This window comes from Seriola aureovittata, chromosome 6, assembly GCF_021018895.1.
Source record: "Seriola aureovittata isolate HTS-2021-v1 ecotype China chromosome 6, ASM2101889v1, whole genome shotgun sequence".
Classification (NCBI taxonomy): domain Eukaryota; kingdom Metazoa; phylum Chordata; class Actinopteri; order Carangiformes; family Carangidae; genus Seriola; species Seriola aureovittata.
The window spans coordinates 24,125,839-24,150,777 of NC_079369.1; the positions used below are offsets into that span (position 1 = coordinate 24,125,839).

Consider the following 24,939-nt stretch of genomic DNA (forward strand, 5'->3'; position numbering starts at 1 on the left):
GCTCTGTCTGCCTGTCCTGCCCAAAATGATGTCTTTGTATTCAAAAGACTATATTTTAATAAGTTTAAATTGAAAAGCGGCAGCTCAGTTCAGAATTTTTTTGTCAGCAGGAGATTGAAAGAGACACTGGATGTGCAACCGCTCATACAGAGCTCCCAGCTTTTATTCCTGTTCATGTCTCTCTGTGCTTAGTTCCCTCATTGACCTTGTAGTTGTCAAAAGTAGATGTTTAAGAAGAAAGACAACTTTCCTGCCTACAGCGGCAAGTCTTCCTTTTCCCTCCTGGCTGGATACCACTGTTGCTGTCATTAATCTAGCAAGAAGATGTGGTTACAGTTATTGGACCTATGGGAAAATATTAAAAGAAGACACCGTCACGGTGTTTGGCAATAATTTGCAAGTGACAGCGAAGGAGATGGATTTCCCTCCAGGTTGGCAGTTTATCTTTGCTGCCCTGTGAAAACCTGGATATATATATATATATGCGTGGTCTAAATCAAGCTTTTGTCAAGGATGACTGAGCTGAGATTGTGAACAATCTAACCGTGAGCTCAAAGGAAAGGAGCGATTCTACGGTGTTTTATGTGCGTCTTTGTTTTGTCAGCACAAATCTGGTGCTCTGTCTTTGAGACTCGCGGCGCGGTTGCATCTTCCAAGACTCGCGGCGAAAAGTTGTGAGATCTTTTTATGCCGGTCTCAGAAGGTATTCTGTTTTTACTTAAGTTTTCTCACTCCCAACTTCTCATCCAACTTCTTCAGTGGATTCAGCATTTGCTCAAAAAGAAAATTATTTGGAAAGAATCCTCTTTTTTTTTTCTTCATGGTATTCATGCAGTATGTCCTTATCATTATGCAGTCTGTAAAAAAAAAATAAGGACATCACTTTCATCTCTTCTTTTGACACAGTCTAATATCTGCTTAATTCAAATGACTTTCCGTGTCGGAGGTAGTTACCACACTCCGCACATGACTGTTGTTGAGGAATTTTTGTTTGTTTTGCTCGTGTGCGTTTTGGTCTCTGCCGTCAGTGTTCATTTTTTACACTTCTGCCAGGAATGGTAGCAGATGTTTGCTGCTCTTAGTTCAGTTTTTTTCCCTTTTGTGTCACATTTGTTATTGAATAACTTATCTAATTATACCTGGCTGTGATAAAAACCCAGCAGCTTCACATTTCTCTTCTCCATTTTTTAAAATTCTTGTTCTTATGTGAAGTCATATGACATCAGGTTCACTCATGCTCGATTCCGAGTGGGCCAAGCTGCACGAAAGCCACCACACACAATTTTTCTAGTGCTGAGTGCAGTAAGAAATAATACCCTGAAAATGTTTTATTCTCCAACTATGCGTGAAGTGGTGGTGTGAGAGCAAATCACCTGAGTTTGCATGACCATGGTGCCCAGAAACTCATTTCTAAGCACAAGCCAGACCACTTCTGTATGGCACTGCAAAGTTTTAAATCCACTATGTCACTACAAGGCCCTTCAAATGAATATGGTGTGAAAATATTCTCCCTTTTTTTTTATTCATAATAACTAAGAGTCCCTGGGTTCTCAAAGGCTACAAGAGCTCAGTTTGGCTAGATCGTCACTTTATTAAAAGAATACCATCAGTGTAATCAGTCCGATACATGAATACACATCTGTTAAAAACCCTATGTCTACAATTTACCTTAAAGGTCCCATATTATATAAAGGGAGATTTCCATGTCCTCTTTGATTATACAGCAGGTCTAGGTTCTATATTAATACTGTGAAAGTATCAAAGCCTCAGTTCCACAGAGAAATGCACACAGCCTGTATTCAGACACTGAGCCTTAAAACCAGCCATCAGGACTTCTGTAACTTTGTGTTGTCACAACAAAGCAGTCGATGCTTTGTTGTGAGCCTTGCTCCAAGCCCCTCCTGGACCCACCATTCAGCCTTGCAGGATTTATATCTTCTTATGGCTATCAAAACTTCAAAATAAAATACAGGACAAGTATAAAACATGGGACCTTTAATGCTTCAGTTTCTGGTTATAGCCCAGCGGCTCCAGTAAATTGAAGCCGACTCCATTAAAATAGTTTGCTTCTTGTCTTGCTTACTTTGTGTTATTGTATTCAGTCAACCCACATATTGAATCACAACATTTTAATTTAGAATAAATGTAAATATAGAATTTGTTTTGGAGTTAAGCCAGCAGAGAATGAGCAGCGAGTTTTAATAGATCACCCAACTGGTAATAGAAATAAACACATTCAGGTCGAGTGGGACTGTGGATCATCTGCCTGAGCAGCTTCAAAAGCTTCATTTGTCCCAGAGAATCATTTCCTCCTGGCACACGAGAGTTTTTTTATTTCTTATTAAAAACAGGAAGAGGATGCATTCACTTAATTTTCCTATAAGTAAATACAAGCCAGAAACAGATGCTCTACAAGAAACATTATCTTAGTCACAAGCAGTGTTCTGTTCGGTTTCCTGCCATTATATTGTTTTCTAAAACTTTTTTCACATAAGCATTAGACTCTTAATGGTTTGTTACTATTTTTTCCATTTGCAGGATTTGGGTTTCTATCACAGACCAAGTGAGAAGCATAGGTTCTGTTGTCATGTGTTTACCGAGTGACCCGCAGAGTTATTTCACACGGCACAGACGATAAGGACACAGTGATATTTACTGCACAGGCTGTTTATTCAGACAAACAATTCTTGCTCACACATCTCACTGCTTGAATGTCCACAGGCCTCTGTATGTGCATATTTTTCCTCAAATATGAGCTGGTAAACAGGTGGACAGAGTCTTCTCCCTGTGTGTTAACTGGCGTGATTTCTCTTCTCCTACTCCTACAAGGCTGAAGCAGTTAGTTAACCTGTATTAGAGCAGGTATGCAAACCCAAGCGCCCCTCTCCAGCCACCGTTTCAAACGCACTCAATATACGACCAAGATCTCACGAGTAGATCCAAATCCTCCTTCCAGTGCTTTTTGTGAATCACATCCGTCTTATTCGCTAATTATGTAAACATAGCTATTGTGTGAGAGATTATCAGACATACAAAAATGCCATAATGACACATGGCGAAGGGACAAATAAGGTGGTCATATCCTCTACAGACAGGCTGGGAGATGACCCACTCTCAGAGCCAAACCGACTAACTCTGCCAACTTGTTTGGCACCTCACTGTGTGTCACCGAATGGCTTCCTTGATTTGTACAAGAGGGACAAGAGAAACTCATGCTAACCAAATGTGTTCTGCAGTACTCCAGCACTCAGTAGCTCGCCTGGAGTGTCATTTTCATCTCTCATGGAGACTTTACACCTCCCACGCAGACACATCAGTTTTCTCTGGGAAGAGTTTTTTTTTTTTTTTTTTTTTTGCGGTGAAACCTGCTCAACACTGTTCTCTCCTTCAATAAATTGTCTGACAGCCATTAGGAAAAACTGTATTCTTTTAAAGAGCAAGAAAGAAAAAGAGAAGTGGCTTGATTGATGATGATTGAAGTAATCACGCCTGCTGACGATATAGTCCCATTGTAGTTCCGTTTTCAACTTCGCCACAGGTGCTCCAAAATTGCTAAAAAAATCACTTGTTACACTCTTTGAGCATTTGATTGAGGTTTGTGTTGTTCGCCAACTGATTTAAAAATATATCCATTAAAAAAACTAGAGTGAGAAATGATGCTCTAGGTCCTAAAATCGTGCTTTGACAGTCTTTAATGCAACAGTAACACTTTCTAAACAATCTTATCACCATTTACTTAAACCTTTCTAATAAATCAATAAAGTAACTTCTGAAAATTTGTCACAACTGACATCACAGACTGTGTTCATTGTTATCGCTGGGTCACTGTAGGAAATTCTAGTAACATAATTATCTGACATGCTAACTGCTAACGTTTAAGCATGTGAGATAGCTCTATTAGATCGTTGACGTTTCAGTTGGTTAAAGGTGGTTTAAAATGTCAGAACAACAGATCTTTGTGACCAAACGTGTGCACAAGTTTGGTCAAAAAAATGCAGGTATATTCAAAATGATTCACATTTCTCATTCACACTTAGAATGACTGCTTTAATATTTAGTTTTTTAGCCATCCCAGCAGCAGGGATGGGTCTGTATCCCAACAACTATGTGATGGATTGCCATGAAATTTTGTACAGACATTGACTGTCCTCAGAGAAGGAGTTCTATTGACTTTGGTGATTCACGTTCCTCTTGAAGCACTAACTTGATCTATTTTTTGTGGATTTTAGTAAAATTTCTGAAAAACTCCTGCATCATGTACCCTCAGGATAAATTGTATTCACTTTGATCTCGACTTTTATGTTTTTAATTTCTCCAGTGCTTTGGTTATAAACTTCCCATCAGCCTCAGCTGTATTTCTGTGTGTAGTTCTAATTAGCAAATGTTTGCATTTTAATATAGCAATTAACTAAACTTATATCAGTGTAGCATCAGCATGTTAGCATTGTCATTGTGAGGATGTTAGCATGCTAGTGTTTGCATGTAGCTCAAAGCACCACTGTACCTGAGCACAGTCTCACAGCGCCTATAGCTTGGTCGTTGAGGTTTGTTCAATTCAAGATAACTTTATCCAGGATTAAAAAAATCAATCCTCCAACCGCATTGGAGTTAATGTTTAGTTGTATAACGATCAATTAAATGCAGTTCAAGTCGTTTGCAGGGAAATAAAACATCAAATTCAAAGAACGATGACAACTTCATGAGAATTAATTGGATTATTTATCTGGCTAACTGCATGTTAGTCTGGATTAGTTAAAGGGAATATCCTGCCTTTCTTAGATATGCAGTATTACCTCCCTATGCAGTATTACTGCATATCTAACAACAGTCGTGTACAGCATTTTGTGATCTAAAGCCAGCAAAAGCTGAAATTATCTGAAATATGTCTGGTTCTGCTAAATCAATTTTTCTACAATGTAAAAAAAAAAAAAGAGTCTGGCAGTGTTTCAGTAGTGTGCAATACTAAATTAGTGGAGTACACTTTTAAGATTCATTTCAGGAAAGAGCCCACAATTAAGAGATGATTTTGTTGCCAACCGTCATATCACATTTCAGCCTGTGTAGTCCAGTAACAATATTACATACCTCATGTAAACGTTTGCACCGGGCAATTACATGAATCCTCGGGTGCGAATATATAATTGAATAGAACATGCTTACACTGGCATCACGATGGATTTTAGCATGTTATGTGTGTCAGTGGGCATTGTAATGGGTAAACACAATGTAGAGATGAATTTGACAGATGACACCACAACTTACTCATTACGTTTTACTCCAGGGATCTTTATCGCAACTCAATTTCCAGCCCACTAGCTCACAGAGTCATTATCCTAAATATGATTTGCACAACGGAGAAGTCTAAATAATGCGTAATATATTTTGTGTTTCTCGAGAGTGGAGATATTGAAGAGAGAGGGTGTTGTTAATCTTATTCTACGTGACATTTAGTCATGTGCTCCCTCTTATCCTCTTCCTGTTTTTTTTTTTTTCCTTTACTTCTCTCTGTATATTTAATTACATTAGTGTCGTCCTCTCTAAGTGTGGATGATTGTTATGTGCCTTTGTTTTTCTCCCTTTAGGTGACCGAAACAAGGACGGGCCCTCTTGGATGCAGTAACTATGACAACCTCGACTCTGTCAGCTCCGTTTTGGTTCAGAGCCCTGAAAACAAGATTCATTTGCAAGGTTGGCCATCCATAATTGAACTCCCCCAATTTCTGATGGAATTGTCACAGTGTCTGTTCTCTGGCAAGCTTATAACTGCAGCACGAGAGTGTCAGAACGAATTTAGCTTCAATCACTCTTTCGCTTTTTTTTTCTTCTTTTTTCTTTTTTTTTTTGCAATGCATGCTTGCAGAGTTCTGAAGTGAGTCTCAGGCGGTAATGAATCAGAACAAAAGTAGCAGAACTATGCAGTAGAAATAAAACTTTAAGTGAATCTCAGCATAATGCATGTGACGCCGAGCATATGTGTCAAGAAAAAAAGAAAGAAAAAAACAGAGAAAAATGAGTGCTGGTCCTCAATGATTTACAGATCTAACGTACAACAGCACATCTAAAAACATGTTCTGCAATACCTGAAGTACTTACAGCTCCCTCTTCATTCATCCGTATGACATTCCCATGTATTTCGTCCTTGCCTCAGGCCTGCAGGCCGTACTGCCAGAGTATCTGAGGGGCAGGTTCGTGCAGGCAGCACTCAGCTACATCGGCTGTAATGAGGAGGGCCAGTTTGTGTGCCGGGACAATGACTGCTGGTGCCAGTGCGCCGTGGACTACCCACAGTGTAATTGCCCTGAGGTGGATCTGAGGGCTATGGAAGCCAGTTTACTGCAAATCCGAGATTCCTGGAATATGGCCAACCAAGACTTTGAGGAGTCAGGTCAGTCTTTTCCTCATTGCGTTCATCCGATCACTGTGACCCCCCCACCCCCCCACCCCCCCTTTCCTCCCCCACTGACAGCAAATTACACCCCATTGTTAGAGGAGCCAATGGCCAAAGAAAACAAAGACAGAAAGGCCATGAAAATAAGGGGCAATTACATCCAGTCTGTGTAATGGGAATTCATCTGTACACACAGGAGCAGTTTTTTAAAAGCAGCATCTTGCAAAATTATATGAAAACAACAGAGAAAAGCATATCATCCCTATTAACTATAATTGCATAGATGTGATGGACTGTCCCAAAGTCCCAGTGTTAGCTGTGGTCATAGCCTGTAAATTGTTCCATAGAAGGCAAAACATTAATTCCTCATAAACCTAAAGCAGCAGACATGACTATGCAGTAGTTGATGTTAGGTCACTCAACGCCTCAGTGAGGATAAAATAAATCTATTGTGTTGTTTTAAAGTATCATTATATAATGTGATATTATACATTTCTGCAAATTCACTAGAGATAAAAATGTTTGTCAGACAATTTGCTAAATTAAATGTCTGACAAATCAAGGTACTTGCGCACTAATGACATTGATGCAAAAATCCTGTAAATCCAATCCTGCCATAAAGCAGCCGCTGCTTATTGATTGGCAACATTTCCCCCAGTGGCCTAAAAGCAGCCGGAGATATTAAAGGCACGGCTGACTCTGCATAGCAAAATCTCTTTTAATAGTTGGGATATTTGTCATCTCACAGTGTGCATTGTCAAAAGAGCCAACCCTCTCCCCTGGCATTCAGACAACTACCTTGTCCTGCTATTTGAGTCTATATGGAGAAATTGCTCAGTGAAAATCTGAGTGTCCAGAAAATGAAAGGGCAGCATTTACTCTAATGTGACTGGGTCAACAGTGATTCAGTCCAAAGGAAGGGTTTTTTATACCCACGCAACAAACCACAGCGCTGCGATGTAACCTGTGATTTCATACTTTACGGCTCAGCTGTTATTAAGCTGTTTTTATTAGCTGACCTAATTTAATGTCAGCTGAGTAACTGGCAGGAACAGGCACATCGGCCATCAGCTCGCCATTGTGCTCATAGTGTTAAGATAAACACAGTAAACAGAGCAAAAGCAATCCCACAAGATTTTTTTTTTTCTTTTTTTTGACCATTAACACGGATGCTGCGCCCTCACAGTGTCGTGTGTCATGTATTTTGAGTATATCTCTCGACGCCGCTCTGTCTCTGTGTCCCCCTTGCCATTACCGAAGCTGTGAGCTGCATCCACGGGCTCTGAGGGCACCTAGCTGTTTTCAGTCATTTCCAGCCCCTGCCTTAAGCTGTTCTTTGTGCAGCTCGCCGGCTGAGAGTGGTTATTACCGGCTACATGCTTCTGTACGAAGGGCAACTTGATTAGCGCGCAGCTGGCAATAGCTTAAGCAGCAAGGTGCCCTGAAGAACCGCGGTTGCGGTGTTGTATTAAATAAGGAAAAATAACTAAGTTGCTTTGAAACCCCCCCGGGGATCCACTCATGTGCAATATTTGATCCAATAGAACAACTAACAACTAACACCAGCAGCAGAGAGATTAATAATCATGACTCTGATTGCTGAATGAGTTTTTCACAGTCAGCTGATGGTGGAAGTGATTTACTCTGACCTTACACTGTGTGTGTGATATTCTTTAATTAGGAAACCACAGATTCGAGATCAGTATCTCAATTCTTAATAAATCCCATAAGCCTGCATCTTCAGTCTTCAGTGATACAGATATCAGAGTCATATTCATAATAGTATATTGAAAATAAATTTAAGACTAAGACCCATTGACGAGTGAGTAAAATATGTACTCAGGTCCTGGTCAAAATATATTTCAGCTCTGTGCATTTATTGGACACATTAAAATTAACCCAGCTACGAAGGCACATTATTTATTCACCGTTACCTCACAATTTAGCAATTTGGGAAGATTCTGCCAAACAACCCTCTCACATAATTAGCCTCCAACCCCGCTCATGTTATTTTTAATAATGCCCACACAGTGTCTACGCTCACGCTCCTCCAAATCTGACAGTGCTTTCTATTTTTAAAGTCATACAAAAGGGAAGCGCTGTTACCTTCCTGGGTTCAGTGGCTGACAAGATAATAATGGTGGGGAGAGAGTGGGTGTCCAGGGATGAGGTATCATTGTCTTGGTGAAAAAATAATGGTCTGTAGTTCAGCAGCAACTTGCAGTTTGCATCTTCTACAGGAAACTCAAGGGGGAAAAAAAGTTAAGTTAGTGTTTCCTCTGCTGTATTTAGTTAATCAATATATTTTATTTTATTATTTTTTAGCCTCAAATGAACCGAGACGCCTTGAAAGATTCAGCATATTTTTCGTACCGAAGAGGCCAAATAGGGCCGGGGAGGACTCTTTCCCCACATATGTATATCCATTGAGCTTGTTTATTGCATGAATTGTGCAAACAAATGAACAAATAAAGATATGGAAAGAAAAACAGGCAAAAATCAAATTTTTACAATGAAGAAATCATATATAGTGTTATAGATTCTATTTATAGAAGTTATATATTCAACAAATCCAATGAAAAGAGCAAATCCAGTCTGATATAAAATAGAAATACAAGCCACAATGCTGCACATGTTCCTTCATTAATGAACATAGGTACTGCAGTCTATTTGGAGTCGATGCACGTACATCCAGTTGCTGTGCACATGTGTCTGAAAATGGTCCCTGCGAAAATGCAATAGTACCAAGTGTAAAAACTACAGTACCCAGCTGTTTTAGGAAATTAATGAGCTTATTTGAAACTATATATTTATGGCCCATTTCTTTAAATGTTTACATCTTCAGCAGGAACGAATGGGGTTGTGACTTGGTGTCACAGAGGCGGGGAAAGATGGGAAGTTTAGACTTTTTGTTGGATTTAGAGCAAAATTATAGCATAGCAACACACTTTAAACTCCTTGTGAAATATAACACAAATGCATTTGTCAAAAGGCAACAGTCTTTATTTAACATGGGATTCAGTGAACAAACATTGAAGCTACACAGTGTCTCCTCTGGGGAACATCTCTCATTTATAAGCTGAAGACCCTAAAAAACCCTTTTAATATATTTTATTACAAGCTGTTTAATCAAGTTAATAATTTTACAGGAACATGTAATACACCTTGCAAAATCACCAGGGAAGCCATTGACACTTAATTGGTTTTCTAATCAGATGTTGCGTTATCAAGATAATGTTACTAATATGTTACTAATTACAAACAGTGGTGGTTCTCACACAAGTGTTGAACATGCATCGATTTCCCATTCAAGCAATGGATGATTATGATGATGATGATATTGTTATTGAATGCCTCGGAAGCGTAATCTGTTTACTGTGCATTGTGCGAGCAGCAGACAGCAGCTCTGAGGGACTGACACATATCATCCTCCGTGCTCCTCATTCACCCTGTTCTCCCACAGACAGAGCCGCAGTGTTGCCCTGGGAAAGCTGTTGGCTGTTCCTTAATGAAAGAAAAAGAAAAGAAAATCTTTCCCCAACCCTGCATTTAGCTCTGCCTTTTTCCATTAGCATATGCGTCAAACAATATCACTTCCAGTTTGCCCTGTGGCTCTCGAGCCCATGTGGCCTCTGCAAAGTGATTCCCTCATTTAGTCTTGACTAAATTTGCCAAATGTAGTTGAACGGAAACGAGAGAGTTAGTTCGGCCTGTGTAGGAGGAAGAAAAAAAAAGGTTGTTCCATCCTCATCACGCCTGTTTTTCCTGCCTTCCAGATGAGTTTCAGAACTTCGTTCGGAGGCTTCCCACGTTCTACGCCCTGAACACGTCCGCCATCCAGTACTTCTGGACCATGGAGCCGGCCGTTCACCAGCGCTACAAACAGCTGGAGCTCAACACCCAGCAGCTCCTGAGCAAAGCGCGGCGCATCGTCAACAAGCTTTTCACCCTCAGCAAGAGGTGTCGAACTCAGCCCAAAATTGTTATGCTGAGGGAGAGGTGAGAAGCTGAAGTATTCCTGCTGACCTTTCTGTTGACATGGATGTGGTTATGTGCATGCGTGTGTGTGTGTGTGTGTGTGTGTGTGCATGCCTGTGTGTGGCTGAGTATGTGTGAAAATAGCAAAAAAAAATTCCAAAGCCTGCAGCCACATCACGAGTCCTTTCAAGCAAGCTGTGAACGGCACTGCTCATTTATTTTCTCCAGCCTCTCTCTCTCTCTCTCTCTCTCTCTCTCTCTCTCTCTCTCTCTCTGCGCATTGTTATCCCCTGAACTAGGCATTATGCTAATAATACACACAATATATTAGCGCTTTGATATTCAGCGGAGGTCCTACTGAAGTAAGCTATAGTGTCACACCTGATGACTTGGCTGCACTCCCGGGTCTCCTTTACATCCAGGAAATCAAAGCTATCCTCCTGTGAAATTAAAGTTTGCAGTGTTTTAGAGGAATGTGCTAAGTTTGGGAGATTTTAACGTCGGTTAACCAGCCCGTGATGAAATCGCAGAGACAAAAAAAAAAAAAAAAAAAGAAAGTTCTCCATCTCTCCTCGGCAGATCATTCAATCTATTTTTGTCTTTCTCTCACAAAAATGCACTCGTACAGTCTGCAGACTCCGAGCTTATGAAAAAGAAATGTGATTATGCCAGTACAGCTGATGCAGCCAGGTTTATTTTAGCAGCGATTTCAGGTGAGAAACCAAATATTCATCCTCTGAAATGTGATTATTTTAGCCACAGATACAGTCTCTGTAGAGATGCCCACCCCTTCCTCTTGCCATTAAATAAGGAAATATCCTCCTTGTTCACTCAAACGATACACTGTTCTTTACACCAGCATTTTACCAATCACTCACAGAATCTTATTACACCCTACAAGATGTATATGTTAACCTGAGAGCTGCTACAAGTTTCTTGCTTGTTCAACATTGAATATGATGATGTTTTTGCTGTTTGGTCTCAATGCAATATGTATTTCAAGGGCGCACAAGATGGGAGGAGGGAATGGAAATACAAATAGCCGTTACACCTGATTTATCATAGCAGACTGGCCGCTGCGGAGGAGGAAACTGCATGTGAAATTTAATGTCGGGGGAAAAAGCAGGTGTAAAATCTACTGCACTGTTTTATCAGAGCCACTCAGCGGGAAAGAGACAATCGCTAGACACGGTGAGCGAGTGGGAGAAATGCAGATTAAAATGCATTACAAAGTTACTTCAGCGGAGCTCTCAGTTCAATGCAGCGACAGCCTGTTATTTTTCCCCAGCAGCTCCAGTTCCGTGCAACGTGATTGAAGGAACCAGTAACTGTCATTACGTACAGGATAATATTATCGGTTCGTAGAAATAATCAGAGGTTTTAACAGTTTTACCAAAATCCAGCCATCTTTCCTGAACTCAAACTCAAACACTGGTCTCTTTGTGGGGATAACATCAGACTGTGGAACTAATATTTCCTACACACACGCTGAAGCAGGGCGGCTGGCCCGAAACGTTCAGCGGTTTAAGTCTATCTGGAGCACTTCACCTTTGCCACTTAAGGGATCCAGCTCACAGTTTTCATGTTATTGTGAGCTGAGCGAGTTCTATCCTTTTCTTATGTCTAATATTTCCTCACATGCAGCCTTCCTCTTGCAAAATAAATGCACACTTAGCAGTTCTATGCAGAGGTAAAGTAACTTTTTCTGTCCCAAAGTTCTTAGATGACATGCAAATGAAAAATGCATGGCTAAAATTGAATGTTCCTGCTGAAAAACACTAAAAATGTCTATTAACATAAACCAAATGACTAAAATCTGACTAAAACTAATGAAAAGATTTAATCAGGGGATCAGGACTGAAAGTAAATAAAAGTCAGGAGATGAAATAAGTGACTTGTAGGACTTGAAATGTGGAGATGAGTTCATGAACACGACATGTCCACGCACCATCGACGCTGAATCTTATGTTTAATATTTCAGCTGGGAAGTATCTGGGGCAAATTTAAAGAGAGTAGTAAAAGCTGTGATATGATATAGTAGGAGTGAGGAAAGTAAATACTTAAACTGGATATTTTGGATCCTGCTGTGATATAACCCGGTGCTCTTAAAAGGTCTGAGAAAGAGTTGGTTCAAATACTGATTTTCCCTCTATATCAAAATCTTTACATTGTGGAAGATAATTTGTAACCTTTTTAAATCTATACTCAAAAAAGCAATTACTATTACTGAAACATCGTGGCTTTTGGTGGTTCTTCTGATGAAGAAAGAGCAAAGGAAAAAAAACATCATGTACTTTTTAACTTGACACTGCAAATCCATTTTCTTTTGTAACTTTCTTGTACAGTCTTTGGAGATAAGGATAGTATGTTTTTTAGCTATTTCAGCTGCACCGTCTGAAAATACAAGAGGTGTCAGAATTGCAGTGATGTGTTCTTTCTTTCCTTTCTTTTTTTTTTTTTTTTTTTAAATAAATATGGATTTTAATGGAAAAAATGTAGTGCATCTTCCATTGAGAAGATCATTTTTGCTCACATGTGAAAATTGAATTTGTGGCACGAGGAAAAAAAAAAAAGAAAAGTGTGCTGCATTGATCTGTGTGAAATGAGCTGACAGACAATGAACAGATTGCAGAGCGAACACCCGGCTTCTCTCCGGCTCATACTGCACACTGCGTCTCCATGACAGTTTACATGTCCTGCTGACACAATGCACTTTATGATGGCAGGACAGCTTCCTCTCTCTCGCTGTGCACAGCCTCCACTCTGGAGGTGAGATATGCACAACTGACTCTCACTGATGACTTTCAGAGTGACTGGGGGACTGTTAACGCATTACATCAACTGTTTTTGACAAAATGTCACCAGATTTTAAAACTGATGATTTGATAAAAATGTATTCTGCTCCTTTTCTTTTCTTTTTTTTTCTTCCTCCACACACACACACACACACACACACTGTGATGTTGGAGTATTAAAATGACTTCCTGCTTCAACGCACGCAAAAGAAAAAAAAAAAATGGATCTGAAACTGACAAACACCACAGATGGAGTTTTCTATAGACTCTGGCTTTTTCATGCTCGGGATATTTGTGCTTAATGAGTGATAGAGTGCAGCACACTGGAGGGAGGAAAACAATGCAATAAAAAAAGAATACATCACAGTTATAGATAGTGGATCTTATTTTTCCTCACATTAAATGGTGTAATTAGCTTTGTGCATCTTTCTTTTTTATATTTGTATTGGACTTAAATGTATTTCTACAATTTTCTGCTGTTTTCACGCTGCTTAACAAATGCAGCAAAAGCTGACATGTTAATTTAAGATGTGATGACGTCTGACAACATAAAGGCATTAAATGCTTAACTACATTGCACAACTGCACTGAAAATGTTACTTTAGGAAGCCTGTATGCATATAATTTTACATTACCATCTGCACAGCATATTATCACAGCAGCTTTGCCATTTCTGTGCCTGTTTCTGATCCCAGGCAGACTCTAAAAAATGTGTCTTGAGTGAATGAATGAACTTTACTGATATAGCACCGTTCATGCACACAGTGCAGCTCAAAGTACTTTATAATTCAGCAGCAAAAAAAAAAAAACTGGTTTAAAACCATGCATGAACAAAATGAGGTTTTGTGCATTAAAAAGCAAAAAGGTAAATCAAACCGAATTCCATTTTAAAGTGTCGTATCAGATCAAAGTAAGTAAGTGGCCATACTGTTTGATGGCTTGCTTAAAAATACTACATACAGTTATATGAGGCAGTTGTCAAATCAGAGAGCTTCATATCCAACGTGTCAAAGTTTTCATCGGCTGTGTTTGAGAAAAAAGGGTTTTGTTTTAAGGTTATAGCCAATTGCTTTCATCTGTTCTTCTTTGGCGATGGTGCTGTGAACGAGATCATGAATTCAACATTTATCATCGTGTCCCATCAGGTGTTTGGTGAGGGGGCATCAGCAGCAAACTCTGCCATATGTGTTTGTCCCCGTGTAGAAACAGGAACTAGCCCTTCAGAAAATGTACTGGAGGTAGCCTCTTATTTTGAAATACGCCTCACAGATTTGCTCTCAACCTGGTTTGTGAAGCGGTGGTGAGAAACTGATTTTCTCTCACTTTGATCTAATATTCATCATAAAAGTTGTAATTCCCAACGCTGCACACACCAGGCAGTCCAGCTATTATGCAGCCAAACAACTGTTTGGACAAATTCTTTTTTTTCTCCTTTAAAAAATGTGTTTTTGAATGTAAATCACTTATACACGCACCATTATTTCCCCTAAATTAATTTAGCAGCTACAAAGGGCTATAATGACAAAATTGCTAACTCTGCTGGAGAAGAAAAAAAAATGGATTTCGAAATGTGACCGATGTGAGACAAAGAAAGTTAAAGACTAATTTATGACATTATATTCTTGTCATCTGGTCCATCTGCTCCTTTCTTCACAAACAACCCCAGGAATTTTGATTTATCATTCGAGCTGGTGTCTTAGACTAAACAAATCATTTTAAAAGTGCAACTTATATAGTCCTGGTCACCTACTCTAGATCATCACTCTGGATTGAATCATGTATCAGAAACTCTCTAATGTTTTAATCTGATGTTCTATGTGGTTGTTATTTATGATGTTGTTAAAGGGCCATATTATCCTTATTATCAGCTTATGGGGTTTCACATTAAATGCTATATTTTTGCCAAAGTTGGAGCAACAATAGTTTTAATATATGAGGAATTTCTGGATTTATGTTTTTGTTTGTGCTCTTCTTCCCTTGGTTTAATGTGGACAAGAACTAAGTTTCAGAATCTGATTTAAAATCGTTGTGCTGTTTGCTGTGTTGTCAGGAGACAAACTGTCAAACACCCGATGAAGCAAACTTTTTAGCGCTAAAACTGTTTTTTCTCTTAACTTTACAAGGCCCAGTGAAACAGCAGTCAGAGGACCTTTAACCTCTGCAAGGGGAATTCTCTCAAACCAAATATGTGGCCAGGGTCTGCTCTCTGAAAAGGATCTAAGCAAAATGTCTGGAGATTTGAATGGATCGCTTAAACGTTGGCCTTGCTTAGTGGACGCGAGTCTCTGGACAATATGAAGTGATACGGAGATGTAGGACGGCTGCAGACCTTCACCTTCACATTGTTAGAACAGGAGGCAAACAAGGCAGATGGTAGACATCAGCCATGCTTTTTTTCCATTAGCACTATCACTGTGCTAGCTACGAGCTAATGATCATGTATGGTGTTATTGTAATGGGATTAGCTGGCTGGCTGACTGATTTCTAGACACTTGGAGGATGTGTTTTTTTTTCTGTGGCTCTAACTTTGATATTGCTTATTTAGTCCCATATATCAACTATTCTAACTATTGATTTGTCAAATGCATTAAAGGTTTGATTATAAAGCAGGTCTAGGTTCTATACTAATACGGTGAAAGTATCAAAGCGCTCAGGCCACAGAGAAATGCACACAGCCTGTATTCAGAAACTGAGCCTTAAAACCAGCCGTCAGGACTTCTGTGACTTTGTGATGTCACGACAAAGCAGTCACCGCTCTCAGCTATGCCGCAAGACCCGCCCACCTGGTCCCACCATCCAACTCTGCAGGATTTGGTTTCTCTGAGTGTGTTTACCTGAAATCTGGTATATTTTTATTAGATGACTGGGAAAACAGTCAGCCAATTAGAAGAGAGGCTCAAAGCCTCTATCCTCGTTGTTACTAGGGCTCCAGAGAGAAGCCTGAAAGAGGAGATGTAAAACTACATTGAGATGGTTTTTGGTTCTTAAAACGACAAATATATCTTCTTCTGGAACAACACTTCAAATAAAACACAGGAAAATTGCCAGTGGTCAAAATAGCTTTCATACAGTCACTCCTCACATTTATGTTTCTAAGCAAATTGGATAATGCTTAGTAATTATTTATAATTTAATTTTATAGATGTATTCATATTTACAGGAAGTCTTACATCCTGCTCTGTGTCTGTTGCAGGCCCTTCAGCTACTGGCTACACTACATCCTCTCCATCATGTACTGCAGCGAGAACAACCACATCGGCTCCTACCTAGAGGAGACCCGCAGCTGCTCCTGCCCCTACGAGCACCCGCCCTGCCAGGGTGTGATCCCCTGCACGGTGGGCGAGGGCACCTCCTGCGCCTCCTGCTCCTACGAGAACCGCTCCCGCTGCGCCACCTGCAACCAGGGCTACATGCTGAGCCAGGGCGTGTGCCGCAACGAGGTGCCGGACTCCACTGACCACTACATCGGCTTCGAGACGGACCTGCAGGACCTGGAGCTGCGCTACCTTCTGCAGAAACGCGACAACCGCATCAGCATCCACGGGATCTTCGTCAGCAACGACGTCAGGCTGAATAACTGGTTTGACCCGTCGTGGAGGAAGAGGATGCTGCTGACGCTGAAAAGTAATAAATACAAGTCAAACCATGTCCACATGCTCCTGGGGATGTCTCTACAGATCTGCCTTACCAAGAACAGCACTCTGGACCCCATGCTGTCTGTGTATATCAATCCGTTTGGGGGAAGCCACTCGGAGAGTTGGATCATGCCCATTGACCAGAACAACTACCCAGACTGGGAGAGGACTAAATTAGACCTTCCCTATGACTGTTATAATTGGACTTTGACTTTGGGCAACAAGTGGAAAACATTTTTTGAGACAGTCCACTTTTATCTACGGAGCCGGATCAGGGGGCCCTCGACTAACGGAAATGGGACTGTATATTATGAACCATTGGAGTACCTGGAACCGGGGCGAAATCTAGGCTACATGAAGATCAACAGCATCCAGGTGTATGGCTATAGTATGCACTTTGACCCGGAAGCGATCCAGGACTTGATTTTACAGCTGGACTACCCGTACACTCAGGGATCGCAGGACTCGGCCCTGCTGCAGCTGCTGGAGATCCGGGACCGGGTCAACAGGCTTTCTCCGCCCGGAGCTCAACCTCTGGACCTCTTCTCCTGTCTGCTGCGGCACCGGCTCAAACTGTCCACCACGGACGTTGCCAGGATCCAGGCGGCACTGCAGACTTTCACTGCCAAGCAGCCCAACTCGATGGAATACGAAACAACCAAATTATGTAGCTAATAAGTGGGCTGGCAGCCAGGCGCACAGATGGCAGAGCAGTTATCATACAGGCCTGATGATGGTTAAGAGCAATTCTGGAGCCGTGCGAGGGGACATTTGGGGGACTTTTTCGTTGTCGTCATGGATCTCAAGAGTGCGTTTGAGGTTCTCATGTCAGCTTTTCGTATAAATTTGTACATCGTAGAACTAAAGAGGATTTCACCAAACTTGCCTCATAGTTTTTTTCTTTTCACTCACTCTCTCTCTCTCTCTCTCTCTCTCTGTCTCTCTCTGTCTCTCCTGATGAAAATAATAACTCTGACAGTTGATAATATAAATTGAAAAAGTCTGCCATCACTGATATGTTGCCAATGTGCTGACGTTTGTAGATTGCACAAATCTGAATCACTCACATAAGTAAACAAAAGCTTTTTGCCGATGAAGTATTATCCAAGCAAATGTAATCATCTCACAGTTATTACCATTTCTACACCAGCATGTTTTTTTTTTCTTCCTGTTTTGTATTTTTCTGATCACATTTATCTTGCAGTTTTAACATCACGGCCCTGCCTTTGAACCGGGGACATGATGGGCACCTCATTGTTTTTAGCTCTCCATACAACAACAAACTCACTCCTTTTTTTTTTTTTAAAAGACTCTACTACACATTTTGTAAGAAATACAAAGTGAACAAATAGATGCTGTATTATTCCAAATTTGCCGAGAAAAAAAAAAAATGACACCATTATCACAGTATATGTTACATGTGCTTTTATTTTTATAATGCTGTTGTTTGTGAAGCAAAAGTTACAAAAACACTGTCTATAAAATGTATAATACAATTTGTTAATACAGTAAATAAAATACATTTTTATGTGTGGTCTATAGACAGTGTATGTTTCAGGTATGTGAAAAACACTCACATGTCTATCACTGAATCAAGCTTTCTCAGACGCTTTGACCTGTCTCAGGGGGAAAAGCACAGGTATAACTACAGCTGCAATGAGTCATCAATTAATTGATAAGTTGATCAATAGAAAATTAATCAGCAACTATTTAGATCACTGATTAATTGTTTCAGCCAAAAGCTCTCTGTTTTCAGCTTCTCAGATGTGAGGATTGGCTGTTTTTCTTTGTCATGTATGACAGTAATTATCCTCATATGTTGTCAGACAAAACAAGACATTTGATGACATCAGCTCGTCAAAGCTGGTTTAATATTTATCTGGAGCTGTTGTCTTAGCACTGATTCCTTCAGGCCAAAGCTACAGAAGGTCAGCCTTTCACTTTAACTGTCCTATAAAGGTCATTTTCAGATCCAAACGGCTGCTTTTCTTAGTAGTATAATGTTAATATTATTATAATAATCGTTTTACAGTAGGAGTAGGTTGTTGAAATCATTGTGAATTAAATTATACAACAAAGTAAAATAGATACCCTTACAAGGGAAGCAAAAGTTTTCTGTCAAAACAATGGAACAGGGGATTTATTACAGAAACTTCCTACGTTGCAGATCCTATCCTAAACTGTTTGGTAACCATGGTAACTAGGGTTAAGACCTGATTTAGGAAAAAAAATAGCCATTACAGATGAATAGTTACTAAGTCAATGTTTTATCCTATCTTAAGATTGGAAAAGTGCTTTACACAAGATTCCTTACCTCCCAAAATCTTAAATAAACTCCTTACTCCTACTACCTTTAGGATAATCTGTCTCAACTTTCACTTTTCCACCGCTTAGCTAAGTTGTTCAATCCATGTGGCTGATCTTTTATTGCTTTTACACAACCAACAAAATGTCAACAACTCATTCACTGAGAGGCTCATGGCAGACCCTAACGATGTGTTGTGGTTTAATGACAAAAAGCTCATTAATAGATACATGTAGATACATATCTTAGCCCACTCTCTTTTATCTCCTGAGTTACCGTTGTTGTGGTAAATTTCTCTAAAAGAACATCACACTCCTAACTCATCCGTCTTGAAGTTAAATGCCTGTCATTATTTTAGTTCCATTTCTTGTACGTTTTTAATGAGAAATCCCAGCAAAGCTCAGCGAGATGAGATGAGAAACTTAGCGTCTGTTGCTAGGTAACAGACTTAAAAGTTGATAACCCGATTTTGGATTTGCTTCTGTAATACCAAATTGGGAAAAAAAATCTTCTGCCTCTCTTATCTTAGGATGAGAGTGGAAGGACTTACAACTGCAAGTTTCTGCAATATGGCCCCAGAAGTAGGAAAAGTGCAGGTGTAAGTAATAAAGGTGATGTTGGCTGAATTCCATATAGCTGCGTCAGTTTCAATGTCCCAAGATTGTTCATATTAATGGCTTACTGTGACCAGAACAGAACCATCATTAATGTTATTAGTAACACCTGTGCTTTAAGGAACCTTTTAGCGGATTTAGTGATTTTGATTTGAATAAAACTTTATTTAATTTATTTAAAATTATGTAAGTTTCATTTATAGGTAAACCGTATAAAGTACTGACTTTATGAAAACTGACCATATTCAGATACGCTGTGAGGAAAAACAACTGTGCTTTGCCCAACAACCTCTGCGTTACTACTTCTGTATGGTACGTGAGAACGTGAACATAATTTAGGCAGCAAATATGTTAATACTGAGCAAAACTAAACAGTAGTATATGGAGGTAATTTCCAGGAGAGAGGATCGCTGAAGGTGAAACAGCTGTTTCACATATCGTAGCTGGTAAGTTTTGCATCTACACAAGACCTATTGTTTATGTTGTTACATAGTCATTGTATATTAGTTATTTGAGTATTTTTAACAAAACGAAAAAAATATAAGATAACCTGTTCAAAGCAGGAGGAAAAGTGTGGAATCAGAGAGATTAAGTGCAAATGCAACAATTTTCGACAGATGCATTAAAACCTGTTTCATTTAGTCACAATGCTGAATTCAGTTGCTGGTGAAGATCACTGGGGACCGATTTCCACTCATCTGCAAAATAGCATCTCTGAATAGAACCTTTTAGCATACCTTTTTGAACACATTAGACAGAAAAAGACTGGAACTTTGCAGTGATTTTCTTTGATAGCTTGGGAAGAGGTCTAATAGGCCAACCACAAAAAAGCGTTTTACAGAAAAGAAAAAAGCTGGTAATTCACATCATATTCATTATATACTCATCTATTCGTCTGAACATCAATCCAACATATAAAGAGAGAAATATTGCTGTGATATGATAGCAAAGTAATGAGCACTGATGAATGTCCAGCATTTTTGTGTGTGTGATGTGACCCGATCACGTTTGGCTGATTATTCAGATACACATTCGTTCACATGGGGCTCTGTGGCAACAGGAGGTGAGTGTCTCGGTTTTCAGATCTCTTTTGGATCGGTGCGGAAGCCACACCATCAAAGCCCGTTATCCCAGGTGCTTCTCCCACCGGTTCGTAGACTGTTGTAATTTGAGGGGGTTTATGTCTTACTCCAAGCCGTGAAATAAAAGCCCCCCACCCCACCCCCAGATGATTTGTGGTATACACACAGTGTGCATCACAGCGCGTAAGCCCATTCTCTTACTCCTCTCTGATGTTTAACCATTTCATATGATGAAAGCAGGCAGTATGGAAATGCAGCTTCAGAGACTCAGAAAATGCCTAGAGTATTCCCCATCATATGTTCAGATAGCAACGATGCCACAGTATCTGCCAGGGATGTCAGGAAAATGCAAATGGCTCCCTCCTAGTAGAATGGTGGAATGAAAGGACAGATCAAGTTGAAATTACAAGTAGAAATTCAAAGATCGCTCAACCATAGGTTTTCCAAGACTGGGTTAACTGACATTAAATCAGCATGAGATAAAAAAAAAAAAAAGTGCACAGAATCACTTTGAATATGTACTAACGTCTTAATAATGTACTGCTTTTAGTATACCTGTAAAATCAGACAAAAACAAAATAAATAACTGAACGTATAATTTCAGTTCATAATTTGTACTTCAGCTTATTAATGTGCCCCACTGCATGTTGGGATAAGCTGCAGCTGCCCACATTTTGTAAAAACACTGTGCTATTAAGCTAGCACTGACATACTGAAAGACATTCAGTGTCTGTGCGGAAAATTTACATTTTTAGGGGGTTAAATCAAATGTTACAAGCCTCAGTGTTTTCTTCATCTCTTTCCTCATATCTGAGCCGAATCCCTGTAACATACTAATACTGTAATTACACCCAACCAGCAGGTAATTTTCCCCTTCCAACATTTAATGGAACAGAGTGTAAGCCCCATCATGCACAGGAGTGTCTGGTGTTTTGCTTTTGTCATTATTTTTCTGCATAGCGATTTCGTTTGAAATTATCCATGAATTACAACAATCACAAGTAACGCCTGTGTGGAATGTTTTACTCTGTGACTCCATCAAAGTCAGAGTGAGCCAAGACTTATATTTGGATTCCCACCAAAAAACAGGGATATTTTAATTAAACCACATGTCCAAGTGGGAACAGGGAGGTAGGCATGAATTTAATGTCTTCATGCTCAGGCAGCCATTGTAACCAATCTATCAAAAAAAGGGAAAAAACAAAGTGGTCAAAGTGGATGACCAGTGTAATTGACAAACTTTACTGTACTGTAAGGGTAAATGGGAGCATTAAAGTTCCCATATAGTCTAAAGGTAGATGTTCATGTGTTTGATTATAAAGCAGGTCTAGGTTCTATATTAATACTGTGAAAGTATCAAAGCCTCAGTCCACAGAGAAATGCACACAGCCTGTATTCAGAAACTGAGCCTTAAAACCAGCCGTCCGGACTTCTGTAACTTTGTGATGTCACAACAAAGCAGGCACCGTCCTCAAGCCCCGCCCACCTGGACCTACTATCCAGTCTTGCAGGATTTGGTTTTTCTGAGTGTTTACCTGAAATCTGTTGGACTGTTTTATTTGAGAACTTGGAAAACAGTCAGCCAATCAGAAGCCTCCTCTCTTCTGATTGGCTCACTGACCTATTGTTGCTAGAGCTCTAGAGAGAAGCCTGAGAGAAATGTGAAAGTAGAGTGAGGTGGTTTATGAAACTTAAAACCACAAATATATCTTCTTATGGATATCAAAACTTCAAATAAAAATACTGTTAAAGTGTAAAATATGAGACCTTTAAGCTCAGTGGAGGTGGTGCCCAAAGCAAAAGAATTCCCATTAGAGTGAGTATAGACTCATTTCTTATAAAGGCAAATGTGTTTTGCGAGGCAAGGAATTTATAAAGATGAGACTTTCTTTGACTTTGTGTTGCTTTTATGATAAAGACAGTCACCAACCTCTCCTCAGACATTCTCACTGACAGCAGCCTTGTGATATTTGGGACATGATTAACTGATTGTTTCAGCCTGCGCTGAACGGAGTCAGATCTTGGCCTTGAGATGAAACAGAATCAGAACTATTTAGTTTAACAGCCAATACAGAGTCGTTTCTTTTCGTTCAAATTAACAGAAATGTCATTCAAAGCAAAAGTTGAATAAGGCAGCTATAATATGTGAATACATTTTTCATCAGTAGATCATTTTAGGCTTAGTTACAAGGTTAAACGTTTTTGTAAATTTTTTTGCAATTAAAGTTCTTTTACGAATTGATGATGGCACACAAAAGGAATGCTCATAAAGAACACCATCCAAAAAAACATAATATCAGGAATCAGAAAAAGTGAAGAAAAAATTGTGTCTTTACAAACATAACCTCATATTACAACTGAGCACAAGATCAAAGGAAATTCTCACATGGGGAATTTCCATGTGCAGCTCCACAGAGACCGCAGAGCAAAGCTGATGCCGCATGACAGCTACACTCTGAGAGGCTAACACATCCGTGGTGGCATTTAATGAGAAAAGTTAGTGTTTCAGGCTTCTTCAGAACCGGTCAGTATCAATCCACTCACTGATTTACAGGCAATGGATGCTACATTTTAAAAATGGCCAGAGAAAATAGCTTCAGTTCGACTTGAACAGGAAATGAGAAGAAGATGAATTTTAAATTAAATACAGGATTCTTTTGGTAAAAAAAAAATAAAAAAATAAAAGAAAAATAAAAGCACATTTTGTATGTGTTGTTTGTCTGAATTTTCTTGTAATTTGGCTGTAGGTAGTTTTCTTCTTAACATCTTGCTGTAGGATGAACCGCTGAACAGCCTGTCTGTTTTCCTTTGTTATTGCCTTTTTCTCACTATCAACATACAGTATTACTTCCTGCAGAACAATATTGTCCTAATACTGCATCACATGGTGTAGTTACACAGTTTGTTCTAACTCCGCCTTTGTACAGACAGAGGATTAATGAACAAAAGTTGTGGCACCTGTCGGAATTGTTTGTATTAACTTTCAAGGCTTCATTTACTTCCACTGCTGCAGGCAAGCTGGAAATTAACCAGTTTCTTAATCCTTGAAAAAGGTCTGTTTTTTCTGAAATATACATAATTTTTCAGGTTTAACTTTTTTTTTTAACCTTGGGCTTACCGCTGATTATTTACTGGACTTGAACTTCTTAAATTTCCATTTAAACTGGAAAAATGGGGGAGCTCTAAAACTTCTCTCCAGTTGTGTACATGCACAAAAGACCTTCCAAAAGAAGAAACCAATAGTCTAAATAAAGAGGCACAACTAAATCAGGTTGGCAAGCAATATTCTGGAATTTATATTTTTTCTTAAATTAAAAGCAACTATTTCCTCAAACAAATGGATGTTTTGGGCTCAACCAAAGGTGCTCAACCAATAAAAGTTTGGTTTACACTCAGTGTTTGTCACAAAAACACATTAAGTGTGTCTTTGAGGTCTAACAGACGTGGGATTAAAGACATTTGCAAAACAATTTTTTGAATATCTTAAATTGTGGATTGTTGGCTTGTCCTCCTTGCCCTTGTTGGAACATTGCTACACTTAAAAATCACCACCAGTTGTTGATCAGCAGATTTGCATGAAACGAGAGGCTGGAATGAAAGTTTCGCCTCATAAATGCTCATGCATAAGCGTACTTAATGAAAACAAAGATACTAACAAAATAGGAACCCACTTGGCAACATTGCTCCGTAGTGTCACTAGTGCTCAAATCTCCTTTTAGGGTCTTTCAGTAAACAAATCTTACAAAAGAAGCCACATACATCACACACAAGCTGATAGTGATTATCATTACATTTTATATCAACATATCATTATGCTCAGCAGTGTGATGATAATGATGACAATGATGTGCTTGGTGACAGTGACAATATTATCAACATTTTATAAAATTCAATAGCAAAGTGTCCTATCTCTGCATGACAACTAAACATATAAAGGTGCATTATATCATTCAAATGATAAACAATAAAGGGGAAAATACAATTCCATATCAAACCCTATAGACAACTGATCCCACGACTGCATGAAATCCCTAATCCCTTTATAAATTGAGATTTACAGTTTAGTATAAAACAAATGCGATCAATTTTATTCCAAAGAGTGAATCAAATCGAACCAAATCTCTTTTGGCTTTAAAGTTGAA

General features: G+C 39.4%; 1 protein-coding gene across 2 annotated transcripts in view; it reads left to right on the forward strand.

Annotated features, from left to right (window-relative positions):
- Positions 1 to 18,337, forward strand: part of brinp3a.1 (bone morphogenetic protein/retinoic acid inducible neural-specific 3a, tandem duplicate 1) — a 50,331-nt gene extending 31,994 nt beyond the window's left edge. For both annotated transcript variants that reach the window (XM_056379297.1, XM_056379296.1), the window contains exons 5-8: positions 5,583 to 5,688; positions 6,149 to 6,385; positions 10,165 to 10,387; positions 16,355 to 18,337. In XM_056379297.1, the coding sequence (XP_056235272.1) occupies positions 5,583 to 5,688; positions 6,149 to 6,385; positions 10,165 to 10,387; positions 16,355 to 17,471 (1,683 nt within the window). In that variant the 3' untranslated portion in view covers positions 17,472 to 18,337. The remainder of the gene's footprint in view (positions 1 to 5,582; positions 5,689 to 6,148; positions 6,386 to 10,164; positions 10,388 to 16,354) is intronic.
- Positions 18,338 to 24,939: the final 6,602 nt, after the last annotated feature.